General features: G+C 48.1%; 1 protein-coding gene across 1 annotated transcript in view; it reads left to right on the forward strand.

Annotated features, from left to right (window-relative positions):
- DNAH9 (dynein axonemal heavy chain 9) overlaps positions 1 to 16,042 on the forward strand; it is a gene marked incomplete at both ends in the record, with an annotated part of 164,566 nt that extends 148,524 nt beyond the window's left edge. Inside the window, 3 exon segments of the mRNA XM_083874519.1 lie at positions 2,063 to 2,245; positions 10,840 to 11,229; positions 15,815 to 16,042. Of these exon segments, the coding sequence (XP_083730645.1) occupies positions 2,063 to 2,245; positions 10,840 to 11,229; positions 15,815 to 16,042 (801 nt within the window).
- Positions 16,043 to 16,319: the final 277 nt, after the last annotated feature.

A 16,319-nucleotide genomic window follows, 5' to 3' on the forward strand; every position in this document is an offset into this window, starting at 1 on the left:
TGCAGAGCCTTTATCATCATTCTCTGGAGGTGTTGCAAATAAACCTTCCCTGAGCAGCAGTCCCTGTGATTGGCATAGCAAGTCGGTGCCACCCAGAGCTCAGCCCTCCTCTTGCTGCTGCCACCGTGTCCCAACAGCTCCCAAGAGCCTTGTAATTCCTTATTTCCAGCTGAACTCCTTTGCTACACCTGTGTCCTGGGCTGATCTCAGCTCACAGCTCATTAAAATGTAGCCCAAACATCTCTGACAAGATCTGGAATCAGGCAGCACATGCTCAGGTTTTTACTCCCGCAGTCTTAAGGTGCTAGCTCTGTGTTTGAAGATTTGCAATTTAATGAATGGCTAATAGGCAGCTCATATAAAGCTGTAGTTTCACAGGAGCTTCCTTTGGCTTAGTGTGAAGCTGGGGAAGTGACTGCCTTCCCCTGAGGGGCTCCTAGAAGTGCCCAGCATGGTCAGTTTTCAGTTCATACTCCAATTTGAGGTGAGAGGAATAATCTAGAGGTAGCAAAGCCAAACAAAGATGTTCAGAGATAGCAAATGTGAGTGGCTCTTCTCCCCTCTACTCTTTTTGTTGTTGAAACACAAATAAACTCCTCAGCCAGAGAAGCAAAACGATCGGTGAGTGCCCCAGCAGTGGTGTCACAGGTCATGGCCACCCTGCAAACTCCTGGTGACAGTCCAGAAGGCTCTCACAGGAGCACAGAAGTGCTCATGGCTCTGTCTGGGAATAAAATCTGCCTGAGGGCAAGCACAGTGTGGCCTCAGCGCCCTCGTGTTGTGCCTGGAGAGATGCTCCCACAGCTCATCTCCTTCCTGAAGTGATCTCTGTCATTATCCAAACTGTCCCTTCCACTTGGTCCTTGCATGGGAGTGAGCAAAGCCTCGTCTCCACTCCTCCACTGAAGGATATCCAGCCCCTGGTTCGGCTGAGGTGATTTTAGGGAGCTTCCAGAGAAAAATGTGAGCCTGTCATTTTCCCCACGCTCTGACAAGTCCAGTTCCTCCCACAGATTTCTGAGGTCACATTGCAGCAAACGAGCTGTAATTGCTGTGAAGGACTCAGAGCCAAAGGGACTTGCAGGGGAATTTCAAATGAGCAGATATTCCTGTGCTGCCCCCGAGGTGCAGCTGAGGAGCTTTTCCAGCTTTAGCCACCCGTGTGGCTGCAATAACAGCCCACACATCGTCACTGCTGACGGGAGCCCAGGGCTGGGGAGAGCAGCAACAGGAGGGAATCCGAGTACAGAGTCCAAAATATGAATATTGGTGGCCCTGGCTGTAAAATTACCCTGCCCTAGCTGGCAGTGGCTCTGCATGCCAAGTTTGGCACTTTGGATCATAGAATTTTAATTGTATTATGAGTGCCCAAAAGGTCCCCAGAAAGCAGAAGTCTTACTCAGCTTCCAGCTTGAAAGTAAAGCAAAGCTTTGAGTGAGACCTTCCACAGTAAACCTGGGAAATGCAGCTGATCTCATGGACAACAGGGGCTCCACCCCTCCCTGTCAGAAAGGGGTTTGGCTATTTAATTTAATTTTTTAGGCACTACAAAGATCCTCTTGCATTGGAGCTTTCCCTGTTTAGTACTTACTGAAGAAGCTGTGGTGGTGACCAGGAAATAATTTAGTTTTGATACACTTTTCTTCCACGGCTCCATTAGTCCGGAATGCCAAATTCAGCTTAAAATTCAATTTTATATAATCACCTCTCTCCATCAATACACCAGAGAAAACCAGCTCATAAGCTGTGTTGTCCTGAGGCTCAGCTGAGGCTCCAGCCACATCCATCTCCTTGTGAGTGTGACCTCAGGAGAAATAAGAGAGCCAAGAAGAGAGGAGGCCGCCTCGTGTCACGGGGACGTTTTAAAACCATAATTTTGCAAGCTGCTCATCTGCCAGCATTTTGGATTTTAATAGGATAGGACAGGCTCTCTGAGAGGTGCCCAGGGCTGACAGGGATGGTTTTGGAGATGGAGCAGAGGGAGTTCTCCCAGCTCAGGCAGCTGAACTGTCAGCCCGGGGCTCACTCAGCAGCATCCCCCTCTCTCCTCCCTTTGGCACAGGTGCAAGCTCTTCTGGAAGAGATGCTGGAGAAGCTCACAGACGAGTTCAACATGGCAGAGCTGGTGGCAAAGGTGGAGGAGAGGACTCCCTACACCGTGGTTGCCCTGCAGGAGTGCGAGCGCATGAACGTCCTCACTGCTGAGATCCGGCGCTCACTGACAGAGCTGGAGCTGGGCCTGAAGGTACTGCAGCCTTGGGGTGCCTGCCCAGAGCACAGGCTGGACACAGTGTCCTGGTATGGGGCTAATTTGGGAGAAAACTTCCCAGTGGGGGCCCTCCAGAATAGCAAATTCAAGTGGTCTCTCCCCCAGCTGTCTCAGGAAAAAGATTTCCTTGGAGAGAAGTGGTTAAAAAAAAACCCAAACAACCCTGTTTATTTAACAAGCCAAGTATCCACAAGTATAAAAAATGAATAATATTAAACAATTAAACCTCTCACTATTTGAAGAGATGGCAAAATTGAGAAAGTCCTCGCTGTGGGTGTAGCTCAGATCACCCAGTCTCTTATCAGTCCCTCCAGTGCTGGAAAATGCTGAGGTCCAGGCCCCAGTGGGCCACAGGTGTGAGCTCCTGATGCTCCTCTGGGTTTTTAGTCCAGAACAGGCTTAAACAGTCCCAAGAAAAAGAAGGAAAAACTGTCCAGGGAACTTCTCTGCCTCAGCTAGATAAAACTAACTAAAAGCACAGGAGGTCTCTGTCCTGCTGTCTGTCCATCCTGCAGACAGCACAGTCGAGAAGCAGAATGTGTAGGAGTCAGAGCAGTTTCTGAAAACAAACCCTGCACTTCTTCTTTGCCCCCTTCTCTCTCAAAACGAGTCTGAAAGGTACAGAATGTAACAGCTAGCATAAACAGAACAGACAGTTGGGGATACAAGTATCATAAAGTCACCCTGGCACATAGAGTGAAGAGAATAAAGTGGGTGTTTATTAAAGACCTTCTATAGATGCACCTTGGGCAGCCAAAAGCCTCCCGGAGGCTACACCCAAGTTGGATGGTGGTCTCCAGTTTTTCAGACAGAAAGAAGTTTGGTATTTTTGCATGTCAAGAGTTAATTTTCCAATTACAGCTTTAGGTAATGAAGTCATATTTCCCCAGTTTGTTCCCCCCCAATTTACTTATGTTTATACTTTTTGGTGCCTGGGGCTGTGGTGTGTCCTTGGATCACAGGCCCAGAGGGCTTGTTTTGTCTGACCAAAATGTGAAGACAGTTAACTAACACTTTATATGGAGTTTAGAGCTATGCATCAATGCACTCTAGGATTTGAAAAATACAGAAACTAAAATCTTAAGGCATCATGAGCAGGAGAGCTGGCAAATCCTGCACGGTCCTGGTCAGGGAATAACAGGGGTCACAGGGAAGAATTTCCTGCTGGTTTCACAGGGCTCACAAATGGATTTGCAGTGGCACTGTGTCCCCAGGCACACACAGCAGTGCTTGGCTTTTGGGAACAGGGGACAAGCACTTCTGGCCACCCCAGATTGTGCCACAGCAACAGCAGGTCACTCACAAATTGAGACATGGCCTACTTAGAGGTGACCCAAAAATCACACCTTTTCATAAAATGTCCATGAGCAGGGGGGGAGCTTGGAGCAAAGTGTCTCAGAGGCACAGGCTGAGCTGAAATCAAAGACTGGTTTTGTGTGAAGGCACAAAATGTCCAGAACTGTAAGAGAAAAAGGCTAAAATCACAAGGGTTTTGGGAGAGGTACAATTGCCCTTGCTGGGCGTGAGCCACGTGCTGGGGAGTTCCATGGGGAACTGCAGATGCTTCCCCACCTGGTGTGGAAAGAGACTCTGCCCCAGGAGGGGATGTCTGTCCCTCTGGGTGTCCCGTGGGAGGCAGTTGAGAGGCAGATTTCTGGGTTCAGCAGGGTGTGAGGGAGGGCTGTGATTGATACTGCATCCACTGGTAGGAGAATTCACCTCCTGCATCCCCCCGCCAGGCACTCAGTGGAGAATAGAAAAGGCTCTGACTGCTCCTTAGGGGATGAACCAGAAAATTTTCAAAACCTTGTGCCTACAGGCCCAGATTTAGAAATGAATGCATTTAGAAATGATCTGAGACCTTGGACAAGCTTCCAGATGTAGAGACTAGAAGCAAGAATGTGGATTTGTACGTTAAGTAGAAACATGTTAAGCTGGGTAGAAGAAAGTTTAAGGATTTAAAATTTAAGCTATAGAAGTAGTTACAAAGGTAGTAAGAAGCTTTAAGGTGTAGTTCTGTAAGTTTGTGTATTGTTATATGATTGGTGAAGAAAGTCCTCATTATGGCAAAAAATGTGTAAAACAAAATAATTAATATTGGGTTAAAGACACAAACATTCCTCATGGCAGTAGTTTATTGGCTAATAAGTCTTTAAAAGGCATTGTAACTAGAGATCTTGTGAATTCTAGCTTGGGCAAAGGTGTTCTCACCCTTCATGAGGCTGTAGAAGATAAGAGCAATAAATGATGCTTTAACACACCTCCTGCTGGTCCCATCTCTCTTGCACAATCCCCATAGCCCTGGGATGGAATCACATCTCAAACCCCTTGGAAAAGAAACCTTCAGCTGCCCACCCTGCATGAGGAGAGGCAGACTTGGCTGGGGATTTAGGCACCAAGCTGCTCCCAAATCCGAGCTGCACCCTGGAGGCAGCAGCTGCAGATGTGTCTGCACTGCATTTGCTGCTGGTGCTTGTTAAAGGAGAGATATCCTGTGCACTTGTGGTGGGTTGGTGTGTGCAGCCCATTTGGAAAGAAGCTGATATTTATGTAGTCAATTATCATAAACAGATTTCTCTTATTTTCTAGCATAAGGCAGTGGAATTGAAAATTCCGTTTCCTGAGACAGGTAAACAGAAGTGATTTAATGTTTCAATCCCAGGGCCCCAAACAAGATATAATTGTGGCTTGGACAATGTGTGGCAATTAGATTTAATGTGGGGAAGAATATGCTGTTTAATATTGGTAGGGGAATGAGAGGATGCATGGGCTTAAATAAACCACAAAATTAACCACAGGAATCTGTAACACAGGGTGCAAACCTCTCCCCAAACCCTGCCACAAATCACGGCACAGGAGGAGATGGGATCTGCAGAAAAGGCTTCTCAAAAGGCCTGCAGCAGCCTCACTCTCTGAACTGGGGTTCACACACACCCTGGGGCCAGGACTGGAGCAGAACTGCAGAGCAGAGCAGCAGCATTTGGCCTTTCTTCATCTGCTCTTTGCTGCAGAGACACGTCTGAAGCGTCTGAGAGGCCATCAGAGGGCAATTCACAGAGCCATGGAGTCCTCAAGGCTGGAGTCCTCAAGGCTGGAAAAGACCTTGCAGCTCACCAAGTCCAGCCATCACCCCAGCAGCACCACCATGGCCTCAGCTGCCACATCCAAATGGGTTTTTTGGGCATTTCCAGGAATGCTGAATCCCTCCAAGCTTACCCTTGGCAGCCTGTGCTGATGCTTGACAACCCTTCACATGAAGAAATTTTTCCTAATATCCAATCTAAACACGCCTTGGTGCAACTTTAGGCTGTTTGGTCTTGTCCTGTCACTTGTTACCTGGGAGAAGAGACACCTGGAGAGGTGCTCACCATGACCAAAACAATGGCCTCAGGTGCCTCATGCAAATGGTTTTTTTTGGCACTTCCAGGGTACTTTGGCTCAGTTGGTGCTGACACCACCAAGGCTGTGGGTTCAATCCCTACACAGGCCATTTACTGAAGAGTTGGACTAGATGATCCTTGAGAGCCCCTTCCAGCTCTGTCAGCCTGTGGTTGGGTCAGCCTGACCCCACCACTTCTCTGGGCAGCCTGTTCCTGTGCTTTACAAGCCACTGCCTGAAAAAAGCTTTCCTGATCTCCAAACCAGGTCTCCCCTGGCACACCTTGAGTCCAGTTCTTGTGTCTACAGCCAAATGTCACATGTGGGTCCCTGCAGAGCTGAATTAGGACCCAAAACCCTGCTGAGCATCCCTCAAATCACCTCCCACACCTTGGGGACCACAGAACAGCCAGAGTGGGCTGATGGCTCTTTATGATGCTGCCCTGACTTGACTTCTGGGCCTTACACTGGAGAAATCCTGCTTTAATTGTCCTTCCTGACAATTAAAAGAGATGTGAAGGCTCGTTCCTCTCTGGGGCTGGGGGCCTGCACTGACAGCACTCAGAGGAAGAGAGTTTACAAGCCAGGCCCCACGGAGCCCAGCAGAGAATAAATCAAGCCCAGAGAAAACAAGGCTTATTGTTTTTAACTGACTGAAGGATCTGCCAAAAGAAGGTGATTTGGAAATGTCACGCCTAATTTGAATTTTTGAATAATTCATGGTGTCGTCCTAGCGGAAAGTGATTGTTTGGTCCAAAAATAGGAGACATCCCATTAGGAGGAAGAGAAATTGCAATAGACTGGTAGCCATCAGAAATAACTGGCATGTTGCATTTCAAAGCCCCTTGTTCTGGCTGGCTTGGGTGGAACCAGAGGCTGGGCTGAAGCACTTGCATGTTAATGTTGTACCAGCCTCGGTTTTTTTTGCAAGCAGATCCTGTGGTTTGCAATTTGGGTGAAGGATGAGCCTCCAAAATGAGGATAATATATATTGTAAAATAACAAAGACCAAATTTTGATCAGCAAGCTGGGTATCAAGTGAAAATAACCTGAACTGAGGAAACAGTTTGTGCCTACAGTGTGCTCATCTTGAGGGAATGGCTGCAGGCTGATTAGGATTTCCTTCAAGGGTGTCTTTAAATGAAAATTACTCCCAGCGTTTGGGAAAAAAAAAGAAAGAAAAAAAGTAACTTGAATAATTTCTGATGCACTTTAGTATTCAGCATCTGAAATGCAAATTTATGCATAATTGTGTTTGGACAACTCTATGAGATTGCTGCTATAGATGCTTTGAACCCTCACAGGAGACTCAAAGCATGCTTGAGTGCGCAGGCTTTAAAAATTGCTTTTCTCAAGTCTTGCTGAGAATTACATTTGTTAATTCATTTGTTTCCTGAAAGTAAAACTAGACATGATATATGATCGAGGGGGGGCTGTGTTTAAATCAATTTGGCTGCTTGTACACATTCTGCCATATTCTTACCCACATCAAAACACTTCCAGGATCACAAAATCCTCCTGTTTCAGAGTCCTGCTGTGGCCAGTGCAGGACTGTTCGTTCTTCCTGCACAGTCTTGCCATGGCTTTAGCCCAGCCCATTGATAGTTTCTCTTTGTGTCCAGTTTCTCCTGAGCATGGAGATCATCATGGAGATTTCGAGAGGTTGTTCCTCATATTTTAGTGTTGATTGCAAGTGCTGCTTCTTCCAGCTTTTCATTTAACCTCATTTGTTCTTTTAGCTCCGAAACCCGTCCTGAACCCTTTGTACTCAGGATTTTCTTTATCCACCGGAAATCTGCTCTCCAAGGAGAAACCCAGCAGGTTCAGACAGTGTCTGCCTTTAAAACCTTGCTGCATTTAACAAATCATGCCTGGAGCAGAGGTTTAATACTGTCTTGCAACAGTCCATCCTGTTATGGGATTAACATTTCCCAGGGAGGGGATTTTGGGATGTGAATCCACAGACCTTGGCAGGGAGGGATTTTGGGATGGGAATCCACAGAGCTTGAGAGGGAGGGGGACTCTGAATGGAGATCCCAGGGCTGCAGTGGTTTCCAGGCAAGGGGCAGTACAAAAAGTTCTCAGCTCCCAGTGGAACTGGGGGATGCTGGGGACTTCCCCTGAATTCCTGCCCTTGATTGTTCCCAGAAAACAGGAATTTTATTCTGACTATTTAGAAATTTTCAGAAAAACAAACAAACCAAAAGGAAAAGGAAAAAAAAAAAAAAAAAGAGTAAGGATTGTAAGTCAAGTTCTAAAAACCAGAAGTGCTCATGTGGATATTTCCAGGGCCTGAATTCAGCTGACACCCCTCCTGCCTCTGGATGAACACACTGGATGGGACAGGTGTATGTCCAAGCCCCATGCTGGAGCTGCCATCCAACAGCTCCCAGGGCTGCCTTTGCCACAGCATGGCCACCTCAGAGGATCCCTGAGTGCGGTCACCCCAGAGAACCCATGAGTGTGGTCACCTCAGAGGATCCCTGAGTGTGGCCACCTCAGAGGACTCCTGTGCTGGTGACAATTCCTCGGCCAAGGGAGGCTCTGGTCTCTTTGCAGGGCACTTCCTTGTAGCAAGCCTGGTTTGCCCTAAGGAGTTTGTATCCCAGGTGGGTTTGTCCTCTCCAGGTGTCTCTTCTGTCAGGTAACAAGTGACAGGACAAGACCAAACAGCCTAAAGTTGCACCAAGGCGTGTTTAGATTGGAAATTAGGAAAAAAATTATTCACATAAAGGGTTGTCAAGCATCACTTCACCATTTGTGGAAGTGCCCAAAAAACCCATTTGGATGTGGCAGCTGAGGCCATGGTGGTGCTGCTGGGGTGATGGCTGGACTTGGTGAGCTGCAAGGTCTTTTCCAGCCTTGAGGACTCCAGCCTTGAGGACTCCATGGCTCTGTGAATTGCCCTCTGATGGCCTCTCAGACGCTTCAGACATGTCTCTGCAGCAAAGAGCAGATGAAGAAAGGCCAAATGCTGCTGCTCTGCTCTGCAGTTCTGCTCCAGTCCTGGCCCCAGGGTGTGTGTGAACCCCAGCTCAGGGAGTGAGGCTGCTGCAGGCCTTTTGAGAAGCCTTTTCTGCAGATCCCATCTCCTCCTGTGCCGTGATTTGTGGCAGGGTTTGGGGAGAGGTTTGCACCCTGTGTTACAGATTCCTATGGTTAATTTTGTGGTTTATTTGCATCCCCACATTAAGTCTAATTGCCACACCTTGTGCAAGTCACAATTATATGGCTGGACTTGGCAATATTAAAGGTCTTATTCAGCTGTCAGTGTGACCCACAGGGCATGGTCAGAATGGGAACAAACTACAGAGATCTTTAACTGCTGGGCTCTGACAAGCATTGCTAAACAACTGTGGGGGTTACTTCAAGAAGATTTAACTTTTGCTACAGCTTCCTAGATTTTTGTGGCCCCAGCAAAGGGCACCTCTGCTGACCTCACGGCTAGAGGCACTGAAGTCCCGGAAAAGAACAGTTGGAATCTTTTAATGTGAATAGACTGACCCAATTCCCTCCCCCTTGTTCTCAGCAATGGCTCAACTGATTTCAGTTAATCTTTCCAAAAACATTTAGCCCGAGGCAAAGAGAAATTGTAAATCAGATGAATTTTGGCCAAATGATAAGTGAACAAAAGGAAGTGTTTACAATGGAGAGCAGTGATGGACATTATCTGTGGGTCTCCAAAGTGCTGAATGGGGGTGTGTTGTACCCCTCCAGCTGAGCACAGAACGTGCAGAGATTTGAATTGTGGAGACTATTCCATAGCAGGGAAGCTGAGCTGGCATTTGCAGGTTTTCTCTTTGTGTCCTGCTTGGCTTTAGTGAGCCAGGATCACAGAGGAGTTGGTCAGGACATTGTTTGGTCCAAGCCCATCCCAAGCAGGGATAGGCACAGCAGGTTGTTCTGGACCATGCCTTGGTGGGTTTTGAACATTTCCAGGAACGGAAACTCCACAGCCTCTGTGGACAACCTGTTCCAGTGCTCAGCCACCCTCTTGTTGTCTGTGGAATGTCCTGGAATTCAGCTCTTCTGGCAGAACTGATACAGGTTTCTAAAAGCTTTAAAACTAATTAATTGCTGGACAAAGGAAAAGTCAAACCTCTCCCTTTATCTCACTTGGCTGAATCATATCTTACTTTGTTGTGCTTCTTCCATGCTGTGGAAGGAGCTGTGATTACATTTGCAGACAACATGTGAAGTCAAAAATAAAATCTTGCACTGCAGAGCAGTAAATGAGGGGAGGAGTGAGGGGAAGTGGAGGAGAGGAGGGGGGATAGGGCTTGAGATAACAAATATTTGGACGGTTTTAGGGGATTGTCAGAAACTCCAGTATCCTGCCCTGGCAGTGAGCCCTGAAAATCTGCCAGTCCATGAGAAAAAACAGAAAAAACACTGGGACAATTGAGGGGACACCCCTGCTGCTGTCACTGTTACACAGCTTTTCCTCACAGCAGTATTTCTACAGCAGGATGCAGGAATATGCAATAGAAAGCGTGCAGGAAAACCCCAAAACCCATGAAGGCACCCACAGGACGTGGCCAGCAGTGCTTGTGTGGGGTGCTGTGCTCTCCCTAGTGTCCTGGCCCAGCTCTGCTCCCAGGCAGGCTCAGCTGGGCAGTTGTCAGTGCTGACTGTGCCCTTTGTTGTGTGGGGTCTTCAGGCACGAATGTGACAGGACTACTGCTGGGCATTCCTCAAACCTTTATTGTGGGATCAGTCTCATAACAAGGTTTTCCATAGCTAAAAGGATGGCAACAGCTCACATCTGCCAGCAGCAGCCCAAAATCTCTTTGTTACAGAGCATCTTAAAAGTTTTCCAGCCAATAACACATTGCTAAAGCTCACAGACAATTGTTCTGGCCAGTCACTGAAAGCACAGGTACACCTGCTGCAAACAGTGCTTGCTTGTGTGCTTTATATTGACAATAAACAATATTCCATTTTTAAACTTAAAACTTTCTATGATGCTACTGAGCATATTTTTTGGCAGCCATAAGATCTATCCTAGCCAAACCTAAGACTCAGATTATTGTTTTATGTCCTTGCTGGCTGTACTATTGTAACTTTTTCTACTTTCAAACTTTGCAGTTACAGCTGATTCTAAATTCTTCAGCTCCTTCTGTTTTTTGGGCCTGCTTCCACAGATTTCTAAAAGCCTTTTAACCTTTAATATTTCTCACATTTGTCACCAGGGGGAACTGACCATGACCAGTGACATGGAGACCTTGCACAACTCCCTCTTCTTGGACACGGTGCCTGAGTCCTGGGTGAGGAGATCTTACCCTTCCATGGCCAGCCTGGGCTCGTGGTTTGCTGACCTCCTGGCTCGTATCAACGAGCTGGAAGCCTGGACCAGGGACTTCTCCTTGCCCTCCACGCTGTGGCTTGGAGGGTTCTTCAACCCTCAGTCCATGCTGACGGCCGTCATGCAGACCGCGGCGCAGAAGAACAAGTGGCCCCTGGACAAGATGACACTGCAGTGTGACGTGACCAAGAAGAGCAGAGAGGATTTTGCCAATGCTCCTCGTGAGGGGGCCTATATCCACGGGCTGTTCATGGAGGGAGCACGCTGGGATGTTCAGGTGAGCTCTGCAAGGCTCTGGGGGTGAGGGAGAAGCTGTGGTGTGGCCTTGCAATTCTGATCTGACACTCGCCGCTTATTTCACAGAATCACACGATCACACAATCACACAATCCCACAATCACACAATCACACAATCATACAGAATAACAGAATTCTCAGAATCACGAGGTTGGAAGAGACGTCCAAGATCATCGAGTCCAACCCAGCCCTAACACCTCAACTAAACCACAGCACCCAGTGCCACATCCAGTCTTGTTTTAAACACATCCAGAGATGGCAACTGCCCAGGCAGATCATTACAGTACTTTATTATTTGTTCCATGAAAAACCTTTTTCTAATATCCAACCTATTTGTCACCCCCCCTCTCTGCCATGGTTTTCCATGAAGGATAGGAAATTAGGAAAAGCTGTGAGCTTCCTCATGGATGTCATTTCATCAGATATCCCTGGGGAGTTCAAAGCTCCAGGCTGTTTTTTGCTCTGGAAATGACCTGAATTTGGTCTGGGAAGCCACAGGGAACACTGGCAAAGGCTCTGCTGGAAGATGGCAGTGAGGATCTCATGTGGCAGGTCACATCTCTGCTGCTCACAGCAGCAGAACAGGGACCAGCCCTGTCCAGCTCCCAGCTCTGGCCCCACACTGCCCTGGCTGTTCCCTTCTCCAAGCCACACACAGCCCTTGGGAGATCACAGCCCCTAACTACAGGGAGCACTGAATTTCTGCTGCCCTAAAAACCTGACAGAAATCAGCTGGACACACCAGGAGAGTGTTTTTAAAAATTTCCAGTCCTGAATATCAAATTACTCCATTTAAGAACATTCCAGGGCCTGCTGTTGTTTTCTTTGCCACTATTACTAGAAAATGAGTTCTGTCTGGGGTTTACCCATCTCCAGGCCATGCTGGAAGTGAAGAGTGAGAAGTTTTGGTGTGCAAAGCCAGAAATCTTTGGGAAATACTTGGCTTCTCCCCTCTGCCTTCTTCCAATAATAACTGGTACGGGTGATTGCATCCAGCAATGGGATTTGTCTTCAGAGACCATCCCAACTCCAGTAAATGTGTTTTTCTGATTACATTTTCCTTGTGATTGAAAGATACTGAGCAATTATGTTCATGGAGCCATTCATAATCTCTGGGTATCATGCTTCAATTTATTTCAGAAAGGAAAAGGATATTTTTATGGATTGCTGCTCACATGAAATATCATTTCTACCTAGTGGAGCTATTCATTTTACCTGTAATCCAGTGAGTACCAGTGTGCATTAATGGATGCAGGACTTTTAAAACAGGTGCACGGCTCTTTTGGGTTGTACTCCTTCCAAATTAATCCTCTGATAAAAATGGCAGGCCACGTTTAGAAGAATTCCTCTGGGGAACACCTCCACTTTTAAAAGAGTATTTCACATTTAGGTTGTTCGTCCAAAAAAGGAAAGAGATTCTTCTATGTTCTGCTACTCACATTTTTCTATTTATTTAAACATTTATGTTTGCCCTTGGGTGTCTTAAATTTATAAAACATTCATTACAAAACAGCAGGCAGCTATTAGATGAAATGAAACTAAGCAGATTATTTTGGGTGCAAATGATCTCTTGCAGCAGCCCTGTTAAAGTCACTGGAACTCAGTGGCAGTCAGAGGGATGCTGTGACTGGAGACACTTGGAGACAATTTGTCTCAAGCTGCTGACTGATTCTTGGCTTTCTTGCCCTCTGCAATAGAGAGTTTGATGCCAAGAGTGTGCCCTGCCCCTCCCCAAGGGGGTTGGAGCATGGTGGGAGAAGGGCAGGGGTGAGTTTTACACCATGGGTGCTCCATGGAGCTTTGGCAGCTGTGGACAGCACAGCCCCTGCCATGGAACCACAGCATCTCAGACTGGTTGGGCTGGAAGGGACATCTGAGACCATCTCATCCCACCCCACCATGGGCAGGGACACCTTCCACTGTCCCAGGCTGCTCCAAGCCCCCTCCAGCCTGGCCTGAGACACCTCCAGAGGTGGGGCAGCCACAGGGCAGGGCCTCACCACCCTCACAGGGACGAGTTTTTCATTCCCCTCATCCAGTTGAAGCCACTGACCCCATCCATCACTCAGGGAGCACCTTGGAGTGCTCCCTGCTGGCTCTGTGTCCCCTTCCCTGCTGGCTCCGTGTCCCCCTTCCCTGCTGGCTCCATGTGTCCCCTTCTCTGCTGGCTCCATGTCCCCTTCCCTGCTGGCTCTGTGTCCCCATTCCCTGCTGGCTCCATGTGTCCCCATTCCCTGCTGGCTCCATGTGTCCCCTTCCCTGCTGACTCCATGTCCCCTTCTCTGCTGGCTCCATGTCCCCTTTCCCTGCTGGCTCCATGTCCCCTTTCCCTGCTGGCTCTGTGTCCCCTTCCCTGCTGGCTCTGTGTCCCCCTTCCCTGCTGGCTCCATGTGTCCCCTTCCCTGCTGGCTCCATGTCACCATTCCCTGCTGGCTCCATGTGTCCCCTTCTCTGCTGGCTCCATGTGTCCCCTTCCCTGCTGGCTCCATGTCCCCTTCTCTGCTGGCTCCATGTGTCCCCTTCCCTGCTGGCTCTATGTCCCCTTTCCCTGATTCCTCTGTGTCCCCATTCCCTGCTGGTGACCACCAACAGGTGACTCCATCCCAAAGGCAGCCAGGCCATGCTGGGGGTCCCTGGGCCAGCTGACCCCAAAGGGGCTGTGGTGTGAGGAATCCCTCCCCATGCAGGGATTGCAGGGCTGTGGGTCACAGGCTCTGGGTTTGGGCCCATCTGTCACCAGCCCTGGTTTGTGACAGTCCTTTGTGCCCTCAGCCCTGGTGGCACGTGGCACTGCCACTCTCAGTAGCCTGCTGGCATTCTGGGACAAGCAGAAGTGAAGGATTCTTTAGGATCTGAGCTCTCCAGGCACAAAATGGTGGTTTTTGCACCACGAGAGCTGTGCTGCTCGTCAGGAAGAATTGCTTTCCGAGCAGAATTAATTTCTGACAGTGAGAGCGATAAAAAATGCAAATGAGAATCAGCCCAGACATAACAAAATGATATCTTACATAGAGGTACCTCAGGAAGATTTCAGCTCTTGTTAACCCAGAAACAGGTAGAATATCTCTTAGAAATTTCATTTGAAGTGTTCTCAGCAGTAAAAAAAAAAAAAAAAAAAAAAAGGAAAAGACCTGATCAAAACCCAGTCTCAGAAACGAAAGGTGTGGATTTAAGAAGAGTGCATAATAATGTTTCATAAATAGCTACTTTGCAAGGTATTATACAAATTATTTAATATTTGTTCACCATGTTGGAATATAAAATCTTAAATGAGAGCTGGATTTATCTTAGCTGAGCATAGCATATGGCATTAGTACAATTAAACCGAGGTGTGTGGCAAGAGGGATGATTTTTCTTCACTCATTTGCAGAACTAAATAAACTACTGGAGAGGCTGAATCTCACCCCACAACTCTGATCTCAGAGCATTTGGAATAATGATGATATGTGAAGCTCAGCTACAGTGAGAGGCAGTTTCTTTAGTGCTGGAAAGTTTCGTTTCCATTTCCCTATTTGTTTTCATTTGGTCTCTCTAGCCTCCATTAGGCAGTTTTCCCAAGAAATGGATTGATGTGCAGGGTATTTTATTGTCAGGAAGAGAGAGAGCAAATGCCAGAGAGACCCAAATTAGAGAAGCAAACTTGGTTTCTTGTCCTGGCAGGGTTCTTTCCCTGTCCTCTGTAGGGCAGCCTGCTGGGTAGGGCATTGCTTGGAGGAGAATAATGGGACTTGATATTTAATGGTGCTATTCCCTCAGAAAAGTAATTTTGAATTTTCTTGGCTGCATCCATGGGAGTGAGAACGAGCCTGTGGTGCTTTTTGGGGTTGTTCTCCATCCACCCTCACTCCCACCACAAGCAGCACCTCCCACAAGGTGCTTCTGGTCTGACAATACTCTGAGAAAGAGATGCATGAGAATAATCCCAAGACCACTGAGGATGGAAAAGATCCCTCAGAACATCCCATGCCCATCCCCACCTTGTCCCCAGCCCAGAGGTCTGAGTGCCACCTCCAGCCCTTCCTTGGGCACCTCCAGGGATGGGCACCCCAAACCTCCCTGGGGAGCCCCTGCCAATGTTTAATCACCCTTTTAGCTTAGAAATTCCTCCTGATGTCCAGCCTGAGCCTGCCCTGGCACAGCTTAAGGCCTTTTCCTTTTGTCCTGTCCCTGTTCCCTGGCAACAAGACGAGGAAATGGCCTCAAGCTGCGCCTCGGTAGAAACCAGGACAAGAGAAGGGAAACTTTGTTCATGATATGGCTGGACAGGGCCAGGGACACCGTTCCCACACCAGTCCAGGTCAGGTGTGGAGGTTTGAGCATCTGGTGAGAGTACAGGCAACTGGACCCTTGAGATGATCTCCATTGAGGAGGGTCATAGTGAGACAGTGAGCTGCTGCATCCAGACCCTGCTTCCCCAGAGAGACTCATCCCATGACCCTGGAGAAGCTGTTTGCACCTCCCCAGGAGGAGCAGCTTGGATAAAGACCATGGGGGCTCAGGTACATCAGAGAGCAGCTGATGGCACCTTGCAGATGTGAGCAGGCTTTGTCTCCTTCTCTCTGCAGGCCGGGACAATCACGGATGCCAGGCTCAAGGAGCTCACCCCGGCCATGCCGGTCCTGTTCATCAAGGCTGTTCCTGATGACAAACAGGACCCTCGGGGCCTGTACCCGTGTCCTCTGTACAAAACTCGCCAGAGAGGGCCAACCTACGTGTGGACTTTTAACCTCAAAACCAAGGAGAGCCCTTCCAAGTGGGTGCTCGCTGGTGTGGCTTTGCTGCTGCAGGTCTAAGACACCCACACAGCCCCTGGTTCTGCACACCCCTCCTGTGGTCCTCCAGTTGTGACGTGGGTGTGGACCCTCACAGAGGACAGCAGGCAGCAGCAGGTCAAGACATGGAAAGCTTCTTCATTTTTCTGACTCTATTAACTTATATACACTTTTTACAGAAGGCCAGGATTGGCCCAAGGAGGTTACAACTTCATGTTTCTGTTGGTCACCCTGACCATCAGTCAAGTTCTCCTCTCAGAGAAGAACTATGCAAAACACATAAATAATTTCTAAAAAT

Source organism: Zosterops lateralis, assembly GCF_965231275.1.
Source record: "Zosterops lateralis genome assembly, chromosome: 18".
Taxonomy (NCBI): domain Eukaryota; kingdom Metazoa; phylum Chordata; class Aves; order Passeriformes; family Zosteropidae; genus Zosterops; species Zosterops lateralis.